Genomic DNA, 20,136 nt, shown 5'->3' with positions numbered 1-20,136 from the left:
ATCACACAAAGTGTGGCAATATGCACTTCCAAGCTCTGACAAACCTCTACAGAGGCCACAGAATAGCAAACTGCAGATAGCACAGGTAGAAAGGAAAAATCTCCTTTTGTACACTTTCTCTATCTAAAGTGTATCATGCTCCTGGTGTTTTTCCAGGCCACCCCCAACCTGTCAAATGATTAGCAGCTTGAAATGGCTGTGTCACCTTTCTCAGCATAAAAGACATTTCCTCAGGCATCACAATCTCTACACTCTCAACTAAGACAGCAGAGATCTCCTGCTTGAAGCAATGAAGTCCAAAAGCTAGAAGAACTGTGATTTGACAGGTCAAATAAAAACACATTTTCTACCTTTACAAGTCATGAGAGGAAAACATTTACTTCCCTTTCAGAGAAAAACACAAAGGTACAGAGGAAAGCAGGAAAAAAAAAAACACCACCACTAAAATAAGTTGCCTAGCTACCATTGTGTATTAGTTACAGATGCAAAGGAAAGAGATACACAAAATATTCAAAAGCAAAGTTTCTATTCAACTTCATCCTGAGCCGTAGTTTTATTCCAGTTCAGACTGAAGAGATACTGTCAAAATTTCCGTAAAGACATACAAAACCATTCTGTTAAAAAAAAACCACAGGGTGGTATATCAGAATGTACCATTACCAATGACTACTTGTTCTATAGACATTTTAAAACAAGTCTAAGTCTTTCCAAACTACCTAAGCAACTGTGGTCATCAACACATTTGTGTTTACTTCTATTACTTTCATTCATTGCTTTATTTGTTTGTTTTGCTTTTAAAATAAGCCCTTCCTGCATGATATTTAATAGCACAGAACGTCCATTTCTTCTAAAGTCTGTGCTGTTACAGCTGAGTTGCTTGGACTGGAAAGTAACACAGTTGCTGTAAAAAAGCCGCTACACTTTGCAACATCAAAAATGTAAGTCTAGAAATAATTATTCAAAGGTTACTCAAAACAAAAGTGCTTTTTCTTAAAAACGTTCTCTAGATGGTAACAACTTTAAAAGAAAGTTTTAGTCAAGAAGTGATCCATATTATAACATTTTGAACTGAAGTTCTCAAACAGCGTTCACATTTGCTTTCTCTCCCCATAGGTCACTATATATCCTTTCTTTTACATCAAAAACATAATCTTACTTTCAAGAGGATTCAACGCTTCCACCTCCTACTGAACTATTCAGATTCCATGACATGGAAAAGTCAAAACGTAAAAGAACAAAGCTGAACAAGCAATGCAGCAGAACAGAGTTCACTTTCTAAAATACCTACCTCTCCTATTTCCATCAGTGGTTCATTCATATCCACGCCACCATAACCATACTGAAGATCAGCTTCAGTCAATTTGTTCTTCTTAATGAACTGTGTGTTGAGGTACCTGGTAGAAATCAAGAGATTCCAATCAAAACACAGGAAAAAAAAGTTAAACTAGTAATTTTGGAAAACAAATTTGGAACTGCGCCACATCTTTACATTACAAAAAATAACTACTTTCAACCAATGCCACTCGTGCCTGCAGGACATTCTTAAACTACAGACTACTTTCATGCTGAAGCTCTTTATATCATATTAGAGCAGTACTGTGGAGAAAATTAGATACTAAACAACCGTCTGCATCAATATCAGCATTTCCTTGTTATCCAAAGCAGTTGTTCAAGGAACCCATCTTTCAAAATAAACAGACATTTTGCATTTGCACACATAAATAAAACTGCTAAATTCTGAACTGCCCATACTACAGGGATAAAAATAATAAATTATTAATTGCTAAGGGTAGAACAAAGACCTTAAGTATTATGTTTCCTTTTGGGATTTTTAAAAATTGTTTTACTATTGTCATTAGGGTAAAACATGTTCTTTTACCTATTCTGTTTATTATTTTGCATTTATCTCAGTCTAAAATATTATTTGTTATATTGTAGTTCAAGCACCACGACTTTGCAGTTATTACTGTCTCCACTACTCCAGAGAAATCATTACCTATGTAAATTATGAATGCATTTTCTACTTGGGGGGAGGAGGCAGGGGAAAGCAGGTTATGCAAGCCTGGCTAACTTCAGTATCCCCAAAGGGAACATACAAAAAAGCCACGTTCTAAAGATCACTGATTATAAGAATAACTTGAAAATTACATTAAATTACTGAAAATTACATTGCCTCAGACAAGGCAACAGGAAGAACATTATACAAAGAACTACAACGTAGAACGAAAGACCATCAAGCTAAATTAATTCCATTTGTTTTTGTTTTCCAGGCAGTATTCAAAATTATGTCCTCAACATGCATACAGAAACAAAATGATTTTGTTGACAAAAGGTGAACTCCAAGCACTCTAGGGGGAATCTCAACAGCTCTTCGTAGTACTCAACATCTGCTGAGGAAAAAAATGCCTGTCATGAGACATAATCATTCTCACTGTGGCACTGTGTGGCCAAATCAAATATTAAGGCTCACACATTCACGTCTCATGAAATACACGCTACAGTAACTCTCTTCAAGACCTTGAATTTTTGTGGGTTCCATAATCCACACACATTTTAATCAAGTAGCAGTAGTCTAAATGAAGTATTTACAGTAATTTGGGAAGCACAAATGAGAACAGATTGACATAATCCAAAACTAACATCAATGAAGTAATTTTATGAGCAGTTGTATAAAATAAATCTTATAAATGCCTAATTTTATTTTAGGATTTACTAACTCAAATATAGTTTACTTCAAACAAATAAAGTACCATACACAACTAGTAGTTTTGAGATGCCTGGTTCCAGGCACTGAGAAGGGCCAGGCTAATGCAGGGCTTTAACTGATGCACACTTTAGAGGCTGTACCAGATTAGGGATGTCTGAACACTTCAGGCAGGAAGATAAATGACAAGCAATGAAGATAAGGAGATACACAGTATGGAAACCTTTGAACATGAGAGAACTGAGGATACCAGAGCATGAAGAATAAGGACTGGCGATAATGCAGAGGTGACCAATTGAGACACTGAGGGCTAACCTATTTTCAAACTCCACAGAATACCATAAACCACTAAGCTACCATCAATAATCATCATAAATTTGAAATACTGGTCTCTGTGGAAGCCCCATTGCTTCATACAAAATTGTGTGGACATACTGAACAGCCAGAACACAAGCCTTGTTTAAGTAACCAAGTTTCTCAATCTTTTTGTTCACAATAGGCAAGTCTGCAGCTACCATCCTACCCTTTTCTTGCTACTCCAGCTAAAACATCAAGTCCTGTGCTCTCCCTACTCACACCTTTTCTCCTCCACTGACAAGTCTTGTCAACAGTTTTAGACCAGGCAACTGATCCATCATAAAATTAATGCATCCACAAGCAAATAGACGTGTTTAACCTACCAGATTCAGCAAAAAGGAGGTGGCAAGAAACAGCCAGGCAGAATCTCCCTTTTCACTGGCTCAAAAATCCTGAAAACCAGCTTGACAATAATTCCTTCCCACTTCCCCTGATCTTAACATCAACTCTCAGCACAAGCAAATAACAGAAAAGATGAGCAAACAGCTTAATCTGACATTAGCTTCTCCACTGAAGTGATAAACATTTCTTCACCTTGAGTAACTACTTGAAATTACATCTAGAAGACAATCCATAGGGTTAATCAGGAACATACTGCAGAAACAAGGACTGAAAATAGAAGACAATACCCATGTGCTCATACTACTATTGCAACAACTTTCACCTGAAACATTGATCTTACAGCTCAAGCCCAGTTCTTTGGGAGTACACTTGTGTAGGCTTATGCTTTACTGACTAATCAGGAGAAACAACAAGCAAGATAAAACCATTAAGGCTGGTTCCCTTTCAGACCACCAGCCATTTGTTTCTGCATCCAAACCTCAAAACACAACCACTGAACTTATCCAGATAGAGGTGATAAAGTCTGTAAGAATGGTAAAGGACTCCAACACCTATTTGACAGAGAAATATCAAAAAACAGTGCTCTGTGTAAATTAGCAGTTAATGACAGGAAAACGTTTATAAGCATATTTATATGTTTATAAGCATATATAATATGTTTATAAGCATATTTTTGTGGGGAATTTTCCAGTTATTAGGAACTTGTAAATTAACTGAGAAGTACTTTTATAAGGATTTTAATGGAACTCCAAATATTAATTTAGGAATTAAAAGGGTGGCTAATCCTTGGGATAGATTGCCAAGTTACACGGTAACGCTCATGTATTTGGTATTTTTAGATCAACTAAGGGCAACAATCTAACCACAGATCAATGTTCTAAATACAGTGACCACACTCCCAAATCACTGTTTTCACATCACAGTAGCACAGTGTCCTTGGGGACGCAGACTTTGCAAAGCCTTGTCAGAAGGATGAGATGTAAGTATTTTATTTTTTAACGTTTTAATTGGTTTTGGTGGTTTTAATTACACATTCCTGATAAGAAACAAATAATAGCACTGGAAAAACAGACATCATGAAATTTTGTCCACATGTAATCAAACCAAGACTGTACCTGTCTCAAAGCACCTCCTTATTGTCCCCTAGGTTCTCCACCATAAATTCAAAGCATTTCCCCTTCATTAAGCATTTGTCCACCCATGAATGTAACACAACAGTACAGCACACTTCTAGAAATATCACACTTCCTTAAGCAAAAAGACTGAGTGCTTTCTATTCATATTATTTCCTCTTCTGAAAACCCTCAAAAGCTGAAGAAGAATCTTTTGAGTTGTTTTCACCCAAATTTGCCTCCAATTCCATGCAAATAATCAGACTGTGATGTAACTTTTAATTACAAATTCTGACCTTAAGCAACATCCGTTAAGTCAAAGAAAAACAATCTATGCAAATAAAAACAGGTTAATTGGCAAAGAAAGACTACAGACAACCAATTTTCAATTGGTCTCCTAGATTATAAAGTAAAACAGAAAAAGCTGTTCTATCTAGATCTCTCCATTTTCAGTTTAAAGTACCTATCCTATTCTATAGTTTTTGCATGCGAGTGGAAAACAATCAGCTACTTATACAATTGCTGTCTATACTGATCCTCAAAGTGGCCCATGAACACAGCAGAATGACATATGGAAACAAACCTAACAAAGTGCTGAGGAAAGTGTTCAATGAATTCACATCAAATGCCAACGTGTGAAGAACTCTCACAGGTCACTGCAAGCACTCGTGGATAAAGACCTCATGTGACAATATAATTCACTATTCTAACACATAAGATGCAATTAAAGCCATAAAAAACTGCAACTAAACATTACAGTTTGTTTTTAGAAGAATTCAAATAATTAATCAAGATTTTCTTCAAGCTACCACTGTTTACAATTAAACTCCTTTGCACGCAATAGAACATGTAGGCCTACATACTTAGTAAATTCCTGGTAAAGTAAGAAATGAATATGTTACTGTATAATAAATATTAATAATATCACAATTTCTCATGATAACTTTCATGTGCAAGTATGTATAAAACTGAGCAATTTTTCCTCTTTATATTCCTGTTTTTGAAAGAGGCACCATCTCAAAGATCCAATAAGATCTGGGCAGTCGGTCCAGACAACTTTAGTACAATGCCATCTTGTAGCATCACAGAACCATAGGGGTTGGAAGGGACTTCCAAAGCAGGCTCCCTAAACCAGGTTGCACAGGTAGGTGTCCAGGCAGGTCTTGTATATCTCCAGAGAAGGAGACTCCACAACCCCCCTGGTTGTGTTCCAGTGCTCTGTCACCCTCACTGTAAAGAAGTTCCTGCACACATTCGTGCAGAACTGCCTCTGCTCCAGTTTCCAGCCATTTCCCCTTGTCCTGTCTCCACACACTGCTGAAAAGAGTCTGGCCTTGCCACTTTGCCCCCCACACCTCAGATATTTATAGACCTGGATCAGGTCCCCTCTCAGTCTTCTTTTCTCAAGGCTAAACAGACTCAGTTCACTCAGCCTTTCTTCACAGGGGAGATGCTCCAGGCCCTTCACCATCTTCATGGCCCTCTGCTGGACTCTTTCCAAGAGATCCCCACCTTTTTTTGTACCGGGCAGCCCAGAAGCAGACACAATACTCCAGATGAGGCCTTACCAGGGCAAAGTAGAGAATATGAGCTGTTACAGTACAGAACTGGTTAGCAGCAGCATAACTGGCACCAAAACATAAGAAACAACAGGAGACTATATTAGAAATAGTACAAATCATCCAGGATTATTACTTCAGTGGTAAGGAGCAGGACACAGAATAACCTACTGAAGCATCACTCTTCTTTTTTCCCCTCCACTTTGTTCTGCTTCCATAATTATGTTCCCTACAAAACCGACACGGCGCACATGGCTACTCTTACTCTCCTTAAACATTCTTCACTTTAAGAAACAAATCACAGAAATAATTCCAGAAATTTAACAACTTTTTTGCAAAGCTTACCTGTATAAACAGTCCATATAGTCTGCTCCTTTGCTGTATTCTTCCCAGTATCTGTGATACATAACCAGTACTTGCTCTTCAGATTCCAAAACTTTCTGTGAAGAAAGAAACCCATGCACACACATCCATGAAGTTAGCAAGAAAATGACACCCATAAATTGAAAGCTGTAACAGGATTACTGTTATAGAATAACCACAGGAGCATAAGGACCACCACAGCTAAATGCCAGCAACTCTGAAAATAACGTTGTTGCTATAAACGGAAAACTAACAAGTATTATTATTATGTAGTTTTGATAGATAAGCCAACGACAACAGCAGATGTTGTTTTACTTTGTATTCTAAAAGAACAATGTCTAAATACATTAATTTCCTATCCGCCTTAGATAACAAGCACGGTTCATACTCTCATAACATGCTGGTGCATAACTACAGAACCACTTTCTCACATGCCAGCGCATCAATTTTAAACCCATGTAGCCACCTGACACACCAGAACAGTCACCTCACTAACTATAAATACTTAAAAAACAGGATTCATTTGAACACTCACCCGAAAATCCATCCTACTTACCAATAATCCTGGAAATTAAAAATGTTTAAAAGAACACAAGTCTATGCAAACTTAAACACACCATAACTTCTGTAAAACTGGGCACTAATCTTTTGAAATGTCAGCCATTTGTGTTCTAAGAAGCTGCTGGTGTCCTGAAGTTCTCAAAATAAATTCAGATTTCAACAAGAACATGTTCAACAATTCAGATTTAAATGAAAGGGACCTTGGTGTACTGATGGACAGTTGGCTGAATATGAGCCAGCAGTGTGCCCAGGTGGCCAAGAAGGCCAATGGCATCCTGGCTTGTATTAGGAATGGTGAGCAAGACTAGGCAAGTCATCCTTGCCTAGTCAGCATTGATGAGGCCTCACCTCGAGTACTGTGTTCAGTTCTGGGCACCTCAGTACAAATAAAGACATGGAGGAACTAGAGCAGGTCCAGAGAAGGGCAATGAGGCTTGTGAAGGACTTGGAAAATCAACCCTTTGAGGAGAGGTTGAGAGAGCTGCAGCTGTTTAGTCTGGGGAAAAGGAGGTTGAGAGGAGACCTTATCGCCATCTTCCAGTACCTGAAAGGTGCTTACAGTGAGAGCAGGGAAAGTCTCTTCTCACTTGTGACAGGACAAGGGGAAATGGCCTCAAGTTGTGCCAAGGTAAATTTAGGTTGGACGTTAGGAAACACTTCTTTATAGAAATGGTATTTAACGCTGGAATAGGCTGCCCAGGGAGGTGGTTGAGTCACCATTCCTGGATGTGTTTAAGAGCCATTTGGATGCGGTGTTCAGAGATACAATTTAGCAGAGGGTTGTTAGAGTTAGGGTACTATGGTTATGCTGCGGTTAGACTTTATGATCTTTGTGGTCTTTTCCAACCTGAGTAATTATATGATTCTGTGAATTAGTGTGATGAGATCCTAGGAATCAGCTCCAGAGTACGCAACGTTAAACTCTCAAGCAATAAAAAAGTCTATGCAACAAATACATAAAAGAGGAAAACCAGCAGACTAGATGGAACCAAAATTGCTTTCCACTGCAATACGAATTCCACCAAGATTTTGCAAAATTAATTCAAAGACAAATGTTGAGCAGACAGTTTAAGAAGTAGATGCATGCCATCTCCTACTTCTCACAGTTTCCATTGAGCTGGCACCCGCCTGCCTAGCCTAAATAAGCTCATCCAGCTCACTAAATAACTGAGTTGCATGACAGTTCTCTGAACTGATTTAGCCCACCAAAGAATCAGACAAAGCCTTTCTACAACCAGTACAACTACAAACTACGGTGCCCAGCCTATCCTGTAAAACACATGTGTACCTAAGTTCAGCAGCACTTGCAATTCTTCATTCTCTAAATAAGCTGTGTCTTTGGTGGCTGTATAAATCTATTCCTCTTTTTGTTGAAGTACGAGGAAACACTGTTCATCCATCCTATACATGCAACATGATGGATCGCGACTCTCTCAACTTTAGGGTTTTTTTTACCTGATGACATAGAATTTACAGCTATATCAATACAGAAGTATTGTTATCATGTCATGATAAATAATCATTACTTCTTCCCCCTAACTATTATTATTATTTCTTACTTTATTTCCCACAATTCAGAAGTTTTCTTCAGTAGAATACATACAACCTGCCCCCAGGACATTAGAGTGAAGTTTTGCACTTTATGAAAGGCTAATAACAACATCCAACACAATTGGAACATAAAGACATTGCTATAACTTCTTTGAATATAAACATTGAACAGAGAAGAACAAACTTAGTTTTCAAGCCAACAATGAGTATATAAAACATACGAACACAGATAGATCTCTCATTTTTCCAGCTGTATAGTCTCCAGATCATTCACATCTCTAACTTAGCCTCAAAAAAACCTGCACAACTTCAAGTGAACACCACAAAAACCCTCCACAAAGCCAAAATAAATAAATAAATAAATAAATAAGGATAACTAATACTGACACACACATCAGTAACTGTGTGGGTTACCTTGTGTAAATGGCGTACATGATTTTCCAAGAAAATTTTTGTCTCAGTATAAAGTCTCTCGCCGAGAGGTTCAGGATAAGCCACACACAAAGCATAAATGTCTCTGGGCTCTGAGTCAAGGTTCATATCTGCTTAAAGCACGAGAATTCATGAACATAAATTTAAGATATACAGGAACTCCTCCCAGTCAATTACATAAAAAAACATTTTTAAAGATGAAGCACAAAAGATGAAATGTATCTTTTTATTAAGCTCATGCAAACCCTGATTCACAAGACTCTAAGCTTACAGCATCAATCATCAATATCTCTGTTTTAAGTAGTGGAAGCTGAAGGAGCGTTAGATCTAAAATCCCAGAAATTCTGACAGCCCCATGCTGAGCTGACTTCTACTGCTTATTTATCACATACAATATATACATATTAATCTAAAAGTGAACATAAATCTAAAATAATAATTCCGGGTCCACAACCAGCATGAAATTCAAACTCTTTCTTTTTGGATAAAGGTCACTATTAAAGAAGTGTTAATTAGACAAAGAGCACAGAGCAGTGCACAACATGAAGTGAAGCTAAATTCTAATCCCTGTGCTTGCCCAGTTTCTTCTCCCCTTCAGATCCAAACCAGTTTATCCCCTCAGCTTCCTAAGAAGAACAATTACGCCATCACAACAGTGATTTGGATCAATAAACCTTTGGCTTATTTGACTATAATTATTATTTTAGTAATCTTGTTTAGACCACACAGCTAGACAAAATCATTACACTTGCTCACTTAAAGGGCAGCAACAAACACATCAAACTGAATTATCTTGCAGAGCTGTATCAAGCTAGAAAAAGAGACACTTCACACACTCCTCCAGCACCTTGTCAGGAAAATCAATCACAGTTAAGAACTTTCAATAAAGTCAAGCAATGCCAAGACGAAGCTTCAGCTGGTATCTCTGGGAACCACACCATTTCTGAAAAATCATTAGAATGATTTAAAGAATAATCATGCTTTGTCATTACATTTAGGCAATGCATAAAACTAGTCACATTAGAAATAAAAGCAATCTATATTAAAACAAAGTTCTTCAACAAAGAGAAAGCGCAAGAGCTGATTTCCTCTAATCCACCTTAAAGAAATAAAATGCGTGTGCCTGTTTAAAGGGGAAAAGACGTAAGGACAGCTGACAAGTTACTTGCTTCATCTACAGAACAGCATCAAGCTTTCATCACAGTTTATCCCAAAAGTGTGGCGCCTCTTGGACACAGAAGTATTGTTCAAAACAGAGAAGACACTGATGTAGAACTGAACTGAAAAAGCCTTTACATGGCAATTACGCTCCCAGAGAACAACAACTAGTGCCTGCTATTGACTGAAGTTACATCATCCTTACAGATCTTTATCTGAACCCTCCTATTAATGCCAAGTAGCACTAAATAAAAACCTCTGTGAACAAAACATGCAATATTCACTGCATTATGCTACACCAACCTGCAGTGGTAACCAATAAAACACCACAAGAAATTTAGCAAAGAACAAGGGGTTTTCTTAAACTCCATTTGTATGGAAAAATCACTCCTTATAAACCACCTCTAAACAAATGCAGGCTAAGGATGATCTGCAGGTGAATGATCCTCAGTATCATCCAGTCCGCAATCTTTTTACCACACAAGTAAGATACCTGAGGAAGTAAACTCCAGAGTTAGAAATCCCAGGCTACTGCCAAGTCAACAGGACATGACTTTTCTATTTAGATCCACGACTACGCTACCCATTTGGATCACCAAAACAAAGTTACACATACCTGCTACAGGAATAACTTGCTTTGAAGTGAGAGGAAACACACAGCCCTCATTACAACAGCACAAAATAGTAACAGCAGCTTATCTAGCAACAGCAGCAGTTAAATATCCAAGTTCATCTTGCCTCTGCACCCTAGGCTTTGGTTGGGAACCCAGGTGACCATTACTGCTGTAATCACCTATTTAAAAACAAAACCAGCATCTGTATTTCATGGAAAACATACATCTTTCAAACAAGCCTCTCCTTATTCTAGAGAACAAACTTCAGTACAAGTGGAAAGAAATGGAGTCTACCACTTGACATGTGACAGTTTGCAGACCTGCTGAAAATACACCAGTAGCTTCATCACAAGAGCACTCCCACAGACACCTCACACACTTTCCTGCACCAGCCAAACATACAACTCAACACAGGCCCCACTTTCTGGATGATAAGTTCCTTTAGATTTCTATGAAGAAGTCAACAGTCTCCAAAAGGCATCACAGAGCAGCCTTGCTACACAATGTTTACATTCTCGCTCAGTTTGTTGCAGTTTGCTCACCTAAATGTACCCTTCAGGTCAGAATCCAATTTGAAGGGCAATGTTCAAAAAGTGGTGAATTTCTTAACTAAAATAAAAATTGTTTGAAGGATGAACCACTGAAAACTCCTCATGCTTTGCTCCATGAACTAAAAGCATATTTCTTCTGCACTGCTGTCCCTTAGAAGATGAGAAAGGAGCCTTCACTGTTCAATAATTTATCCTTAACGCTAAAAGCCATCTGTCCTTCCAATCCAGCTCCTTATAAGGAAGGCTGAGAAAGGTCCAAGGAAACTGAAGCCAAACCACTGCTTAGGGCCCTACAATCTGTGTTGAGCACAAGAAAATCAAAAGCCTTGTGCTACATAAGTGCTTCAGCCCTGGCTATTGGAGGGGCATTACCCCAGAATTAGGGAACATAACCAATTCCAAACAAAGGGAAAAAAAAAGATCACTATCAAGAAAATACTGTATTCAAAGTAACAAGTGCTCACAGTTACTGCCCTCGTGGATAAAGTATCTATGTACTATAACATATTAACACAGAGTTTTGAAGAAATCTAAAGATGATCAAAGCAGAGCACTCTGAAAATGTCTATGATTCAATCTTCCTTTGCAAAAGCACACGTGTGACTACCTAAACTCACAGAGCCCTCTGTCAGAACCTCTATCACATTGACTTTATTTACTCTTCCTTTCCTTTGAATTGGTTCCTGTATTAAGGATACATGATTATACATGTCCAGATCAAAAGTTTCTGACTCACCATAGGATTCCTGTGGAATGAGGGATTAGCAGAGAGAGAGAGAGCAAGTACACAGAAAAACAGAAAGAAGCACATTGTCAAATTAGAGGCCTTACAATTTTGTTTGCAGTACAAGCACATCTCTCCCCATCCTAAATACCAATCATCCTATTTATTTGGTTGGTGCAACAGTCAGTTCTACTGCTGAAAAAAAAAAACATCAAGACAATTACAGGAAGATCCTGATGTTCTCCTTGCCAAAGAAATCGTATTTCTAAATAGCCATTATCAAAGTACAACTATCAAAGGTAAAAACCACCACTCCCTATTCAAGCTTGAGCAGCCTCTTACCTTAAAGAATACACTCTAAGCAGCTACATAGTTGTAAGCAAAGCCTTACAAGTTGTATTAGTCATATGTAATAACCAAATTCCTGTAAATTCTATCTCAAGTAGAGAGATGCAATCATCATTCATTTACTGGACAAAGTAACAACTCCAGAAACACCCATTTTCCCACAAAGAACCTGAAAGGAAATCTGAAGGTCAAAGGTGCCTCAAGATGACTCACGGTTTAAATAAAGTGACATATGGTCTTTCAAGACATCTTCTCCAGATGGGATTCTCAGCTCATTGCCATTCTAGCATTTCAAATTTGAGATGAGCTATGTCTAATGATAAGCTATGTTTAACAATAAAGTTATCAGAGTTACAGAGAAAACACCATATTAACATCAAGTTTTCGGAAAATAATAATACAAGGATTAGTTCTAGAAGATAACTGCACATTACCAACCTACCAGCCCTAAAATACTGTTGGTCTGTGCACCCTAACTGATCTCAGCTGTCTCAAGCAGCACATGAGAAAGCAATCACTTAGAATTAAGCTGCAGCAGATTGAAATCACAGTTCTTAGCTGCAGTTTATTCGTTGTTTCCACATCACTGTTTTCACTACAGAAAAATTACACAGATCAACTGGTGCTAGAATCAATCAAATAGCCTGCATGAATTTCATTAACACACAGTTCCAACCTATTAGTCATATTTTTTTATTACGCTCATTAAGCCACAAGAAAAATAGATTAAGCAAACATTTCCTCATTCTGTTTTTAAGTCAGATCTCTGGAAAGGACAGATACATGCACCGACCCTAACATCCCTCTAGATGCTTAGAAACACATTAACTCCAACTAAATGAAATACAGCAGAGAGCAAAAAGCTATCACAGAACAAGATAAGTTTTAGGAAGACCTGGCATTTAGAACTTATTAATAATGTCTTAAGATGTTTTGTTTTTTTTTCTTTTTACATGTAAAGCACAAGAAAAAGCTTCCACAACAGCTGTACAGAAGAATGATCATGAACAGTTCATATTAAAACATACGGCTTGGTCAGTGTAGCAGAACAACTAACACAAATTTAGCATTGGAAGTTACAAGTCACAGAAGCTCCTCTGCCATAGAGGCCACAGAAGACCATTCTGCCATAAAGAATGCTCCAAAAGGCTCTCAACTGTGCCAAATTAGACACTGATAATGCCACCTTCCCAGGAACATAATGAAGAGATGACAGTAAATAAGTTTTTAAGAATGACATGCTGAACGATTCTTCCAAGCCTGCTTCTGTTATAAGTGTTCTCTTCCTGATGTTCAATCAACAAAGTAAATCACAACAGAGAATCAACAGCAGACTTTGCATATTGGTACACTTTGAACTTCTTATATAGAACACAAGAGGAATCAATCCAACACCCCATTCAACTATCACCTTAAATTTTTAACCCATTTTGGGCACTGTTTTAAAATGGTTAGTCTCAAACTAAAGAATTTAACAGCTCATGGAAGACTGAAACACACGGTTCTTAAAATCTGCTTAGAAAAAATTACTATAGCACAACGTACAAGCACGGAAATGCACAATTAAAGCTAAAAGAATAAGGTTTGGTGTCTCAGACAAGGTGGACAGTCATACCCCCAAAAATCAATGATTAAGTTTAAAATTAAAGAGCTTTTTCAAGATTACTGCACCATACAACTCCACAACCATCTTCTACATAGCCTATGAGCAACCGAATTTGTATATACTTACAGATATACACTAAAAATCACAGGCAAATGGGAAAGCAATTCTGAGCAGGTGAGGTGCTCAGAAAGAGCCCAACTCCCACATAACAGAATAAGCTCATGGTGCAATAACATATAAAGAAAGGTCTTCCCATGCAACTCTTATTTCACCTTCTAGAATCAGAGAATTGCTATATAAGGCTAAACCGTTCTTCCACCTTATAATCAAACCAAATCTAATCAGATTGCCAGGGAGCAGCTACAAAGCCTCCAAAAATTCTCTAATTATTCACCACACTGTAAAGGCTAATGAATGCATAGATGCAGGGCACAGCTTTGCTTCTTTAAAAAGAAGTTCACTGAAACTTAAGGCTTATTACAAGCCCATTTAAAATGCAAAAACCAAAATCATTCACTGTAACATCCTTTGTGCAGTTGTAACTTAAGCAGCAAAATTATATGATTGCAGCTGATATGGTGGTCAACAGTATACTTTAAAAGTGCAGAAGAATAAGGAGGTTGGTTTAAGTAAAACAAAACAATCCCACCGCCCCCTGGATTTAGAGGAGTTCTGTCATAGGTGCCCACCCCTGCCACACATACACTTGTACAAGGAAAACTCATTATCTAAAAGGGGAAAGTTGCATAGTTTTGTGAATAACCTCAGCACAAGCTAAAGATGGATATTACTGAAAGTAAGAAAAACTTTTTAGCAGTGTATCACATCGAGCACTTCACAAGCATGCAGAATTTCCCACCTTTTGGCCATGACTCATACACCTAATAGAAAGTATAACCTTAAAATGTGCTTCTGATCAAGACCACTGAAAACATTCTACAACACAGACCTACTGTGTGCCAAACACATCACATGAACACATTGTCACTTAAAGGATACGAGAAGCGGTCATTCCACGTCGCTCTTTCAACATAATCCAACATAACAACAGCTTTAATTGTTGTTAGAAGTTTGTTCCATGTTTCATCGAAGTCAACTACTCGTGGTTTCAAGGACATTGTGGGGTTTTAGTGTTAACCTGTGGAAAAATTAGACATATCAGGCAACGTTGCACAATCATGTTTTAAAATACATTCAATTTGAATTTTTTCAACTTCAACTTTGTGTGCTGCACCACATCAGCACAGCAATACAAAGGATCCCTTCTCCCTGCCCATCCACCTTCCAAGTCAAGCTCTTATTTTTAACATTATGGAAGGGAGTGTTGATGATGCATGAATCACCCATAACACAATGCCAATCTACTTAACAGCACCACGCCTCGTGCAGTTCAGCACTTTATGAAACTTCCCATTCAACAGCATAGCACGAAGAGTCTCAGTTTCCTATAAGTTTTACCTCTGCACAAAGGCTGCTTCAGCTGCAGCAATGAGAACCTGGAACAGAAACACACTGAGCAGAGGATCTGGTTGTTTGAAATTACTGACATAAAACATGCCCAGATCCCACTCAGAAAGTTGTCACCTTAAGACCAGAAGGAAGAACATTCCTATTCCTGTTTTATTGAGGTGGACAGGTAACTTGCCACCTGATTCCAAATGTTCATAGGCAGAAGGAAAAAGAAGAAAGCCACTGACAAATGAACCTGTAGCACCAGACACATCTATAAAGGAAAGAGTTAAACTATAGATCAAAAAGCCATCTAACCATGGAAGCAGCTCACTCCCTTAATCCTGCTGGCTCCTTATTCCTCAAACTGAAGGATACTCAGCTTCTCAATTCAAAGAAAGAAAGAATACTAATAATGTCAGATGCAACTTTTACACCTTATGTCTCCACAAAAGCGCCTCAATTAGTTAATTAGACTCATGAAGCACTAAAAACTCAGGAACTTCAGAAGGTTGTTTTCCACTCTCTGCAACACAAAAGTTTTCGCTTCAAGTGTAATCAATTTATTACCCACATCTGCCTTGATTTCATAAAGAAACTGAACAGCAAATAATGTCAAGGAAACTGTAGCTTTGTTTTTTCAAGCAGAGGAAATAAAAATCAGTGAGATTTTACTCTTTACTCAAAACTTTTAATAGTACTCATCTGAAAAATGCAAGAGGACCTTCAGGTGACCCCAAGAAGTTATTCTAAGCCGAGAGGGAAGGAAGGCTGAAGAGAAAGCCCCACAGTATGTCACAGCAATCTGTAACATCGTATTTAGTGTCACCAGAGCATATAACATGTAAAGCACGCAGGCATTCCAGGATTGAATGGCTTAAGACAGAGCTGGCTGGAGTTGGGCAATCTCTTACAACTTTCAGTTCAATGGGAACGTAAAATCGGTGTTGAAACATTAACAAATTCAGTGTAACTCTTTCTGCAGCACACAGGGTGGGGGGTTGTGAGCTCCACGCACAAACACAGCACCGCTGAGCACCAAACACTCCGTACTGATCTACACAACGTTGGTGGTAAAAGTTACACAAGCACAGAATATCTGCCCCGGGGTTTACACCATTCGGGGGTGGGAAACCATACCCGTCTGACAAGCCCTAAGGTGAGCAGCTGCCGCTGAAAGCTATTAACGCATTGGGACAAGGAACGGACGGTGTCCCCTTCGCCCATCCTCCTTTAAAGCGCCCCGCTGTCACTCCGGTGGCGTTGTTGGACACGAGCACACGTTTTTAGCCGCTGCCACATTCCTCGTTCGGACGCTGCGCCCGAGGAGGAACGGGGCGAGGAGCGGACCCGGCGGGACACCCCTGCGCCCCTCCCAGCGCCTGAGCCAAAGCGAAAGTGGCCCGTGACGGCCCCGGCCAGCGCCCCGCCGCGCCCTCCTGCGGGACAGGGCCCGGATCGGGACCTCTCGGACGCGAGCGGCCCCGGCCCCTCCCCGAGCGACGGCAGCGGGGACCGGCGGCCCCGTGGTGCGGGGCGGGGCGCGGGGCTCGCGGGCAGCACCCCCCGGGCAGGGCAGGGCCGCGGCGCCCCCAGTCTCATCGCGGGGCCGTGCACCGCCGCCTCCCGGCCCGGCGCGGGCTCCCTGCGCTCGGCGCGGCCGCTGGGGTTACCTGGCGGCACGGGGCCCGATCGGCGCCGCCGCCGGCTCCCTCGCTCCCTGTCGCGCGGCCGCGGTCCCTGCCCCGCTCCTCGTCCTCACAGCGCTGCCATTACCCAAAGCCGCTCGCCCCTCACGCCCCGCCCCTCGCCGAGCGCCTCCACTGCGGGTGGGGGTGAGCTGAGCTGAGGTCGCCCCTTCCTGACCCGCAGCACCGCGCGTCGCCCGCACTTCCACTCCGCCCCGGCCTCCGCCCGCCGACCGCAGGTTGGCTCGGGGCGGCCGCTCACGGCGAGCCGCCGCTTTCCGACCGCATCCCCCCGTCGCAGGAGACACGTTTGGTACGGCCCGTGCTACGGCAAGCGAGGGCGGCCGCAATGCCCCGCAGCGGGGCGGGCGGGGGCTGCACGGCGCATGGCCGCTCGGCTCATGGCCGCTCGGGACGCCGCGCACGCGTTGCTCCTCCATTGGAGACGGGACCCTGCTCCGCGCATGAGCCGCGATCCCGTGCGGGGCGGGGGAGTCGGGCTGTACGGCTCGAAATGGAGGCGGGGTGGGACGGGGCCGATGAAAGCGATACTTTGCAATTGGTTCAGCACCAAGTGTTCGGCACAGGGAAAACTAACGTGGTTCCTGAGAGCAGGATCAAGCAAGAGCTCTTCTCCTTCCCCTCTCCGAAACAACTGTCGGCATAGATCCTGCAGAATCAGCCGCCAGCGTTTTAGTAACTGTATCCCTTCTGAGGGTAAAGATGCTCTTAAGGGTTCCTTTAACAACTTCTGGGTTACAAAGAAACAAGTAGTATCTCCTCAGGCTGTTACTCCTTTTTTCTTTTGCTCAGTCGCAGGAGAACCATCCCAAGGCACTGAATGATGCGTTTATAACTCTAGTTTCTCTATCTTGTTATTTAACTCTAGTTCCTCTGTCTTGTTATTTGTATTCTTTTCTGCCATAGTGGTGCCAGTGTCTTAAAAGACAAATCCAGTTCCTCAGCAGTGCGACAACAAGCTCAAATGTGTGGTGAACAAGGAGAGATCAGCTGTTTTGGCAGGAGCTGCCTCCTCTGCTTATGTTTACAGTACACCTAGCAATGTAATTCTGGTCCAAAACTATGAAATAATAAAGCCTACAATAATACAAACGCTGTTTCAAATACACCAATACATGGCCTGCTGCCTTGCTGGAAAGCTGACAGCCCACATTCCCTACCCTGTCTGTGCCATTTGCAAACAGCATCCATGTTACTGTCTGCTATGAGTCCCATTGTAACAGTGGGACCAAGTAAATGAGTTGATCTGTTATCAGTGCTTACAGCATTATTACATTCATGTACTTCTTAATGATTTTTTTTAATGTCAGCATCTTTCATTTCAACAAAACACAGTTTATCCATGTAGTGTAACACAGCAATGAAATAAACACTTCTTTATACTGAAACTCCTTCCAGTTCATTTTAATATTTTCATCATTTAGAGGATGATTTTTAGGTGTATTTTTATGTCTAATAAGCCCCAAACCGTATGAAATTAAAACATTTTGGTCGATTAGAAACCACAGTACAACTTATCCTTGAAAAAGTGAGTGGATAGAGTAAGTTCCTAGTCACATCAATTTAAATTCAAACATATCTAAGAATTGTTTTTACTGTTCTACCTTGCTTGAACACATTAATTACAGTGAGTGTTAATGTATGGGAGACTCAGCCCTACACTGTGATTTCCTTACAAACTGCTGACAAAGGCTGGTATTCCTCAGCAGAAAGAAATCAGTACGGGACACCCTTTATTCATTAAGGTCTGGATCATCCTGGCTTGTTCATTTGCCTGTCACCCCACTTATTCTTGGTTCTTACTTCATACCTAATTACACTGTGAGAAATACTTCCTATGATCTTTATAGTATTTGTTCTTTTTTATATCTCTACATTGCATTTTTATTTAGTGTGTATACTTGAAATATTATTAATAGCATTACTACCTCATATTGTAGTAAACAGGGCAGTTCGTTGCTTCCTGAGTTTGTTGCAGGATGTCTGGAAACTCAGGTATGTGTCGCTGCCTTTGTGATCAGAGCAAACAAGGGGAAAAGCCAAGATTAATTACAGTTAAACAGATTAATTACAATTAAGCAGCAGCAAACTTGGTTCTCAGTGATAGGACTAGATACACAGAAGGAGGGATGAACCTTCGTTTCATTACAGGTATTATTTCCCAAGACTTCTATTGTGGCTTTGTCTTTCATATGGTGACATAAAATATGAGCATGAATTGAAAGTACTTTTTGGGATTATTAAAAACACGGCATTAAAATACTTTTCTCGTAGCTTTCATTTCTAAGGCTACGAGGAATTTCAAATGTGTGATTTTGTCTGCTTAAAACACATCGTTTCTTGAAAAGAAATGGGAGCTCACTGCAACGTGTCCACTAGATGGCAGCGCTGAATCGATACAGAAAGAAAATGGAGTTAAATTTGCACATCTATAAACGTGAATTTTTTTTTTGGTACAAGAAATAGAAAAACAGACAGGAATTGAACTTCCACAAACAACATTTATTAGTTCAACGCTGATGAGTCAGTTCAACTCACACATTTCTTCTGTCCTTTTGTAGGACCTGGGAGTGCTTGAAATAAAAAAAAACACAAATGTGACCTTTTCCTTCATTACTAAAAATGGGCACCAACTTATTTTTATACAAATGCATTAGACGTAAGTATGAGCAGCCTTCAGCAGTTTTCCTTGCCATATTTTGTGCCACAAAATTATCAGCAGTAAAATCTTGGACCACGTTATTAACAAGCAAAACAACATAAATAGAACTTGTATCTCAAGATCTTTGAGTTATAAAATGTAGCAATAGTTCTGAATTAAAGCAGTTGCATTTAGAGAACGTTTAATATACAAAATAGGTTCATATAATGAAAGAACAGCCACATGAGGGCAGTGCACGCAGTGGAAGGAAAGTCAGACAAGTTGGAGTAAACTGAATTACCTCTACGTATTCGTGACTAAGAAATACATGGGCTTATAAGTTTGTTTGTGCAAC

At 40.0% G+C, this 20,136-nt stretch overlaps 1 protein-coding gene across 3 annotated transcripts in view; it reads right to left on the bottom strand.

Annotated features, from left to right (window-relative positions):
• The window catches only part of CUL2 (cullin 2), a 39,378-nt gene extending 22,115 nt beyond the window's left edge, over nucleotides 1–17,263 (bottom strand). The window contains exons 1-5 of one of the 3 annotated variants that reach the window (XM_015853112.2): nucleotides 17,105–17,263; nucleotides 14,982–15,120; nucleotides 8,964–9,066; nucleotides 6,420–6,514; nucleotides 1,289–1,394 (exon numbers count right to left, since the gene is read on the bottom strand). In XM_015853112.2, coding sequence (XP_015708598.1) covers nucleotides 1,289–1,394; nucleotides 6,420–6,514; nucleotides 8,964–9,066; nucleotides 14,982–15,100 — 423 coding nt within the window. In that variant the 5' untranslated portion in view covers nucleotides 15,101–15,120; nucleotides 17,105–17,263. The remainder of the gene's footprint in view (nucleotides 1–1,288; nucleotides 1,395–6,419; nucleotides 6,515–8,963; nucleotides 9,067–14,981; nucleotides 15,121–17,104) is intronic. The other 2 variants (XM_015853113.2, XM_032443026.1) reach the window with 2 other exon arrangements.
• Nucleotides 17,264–20,136: the final 2,873 nt, after the last annotated feature.

The sequence above is a fragment of the Coturnix japonica genome, chromosome 2 (assembly GCF_001577835.2).
Source record: "Coturnix japonica isolate 7356 chromosome 2, Coturnix japonica 2.1, whole genome shotgun sequence".
NCBI lineage: Eukaryota > Metazoa > Chordata > Aves > Galliformes > Phasianidae > Coturnix > Coturnix japonica.
Note: the sequence above shows the minus strand (reverse complement) of the source record. Positions and strands in the feature narration are given on the sequence as shown.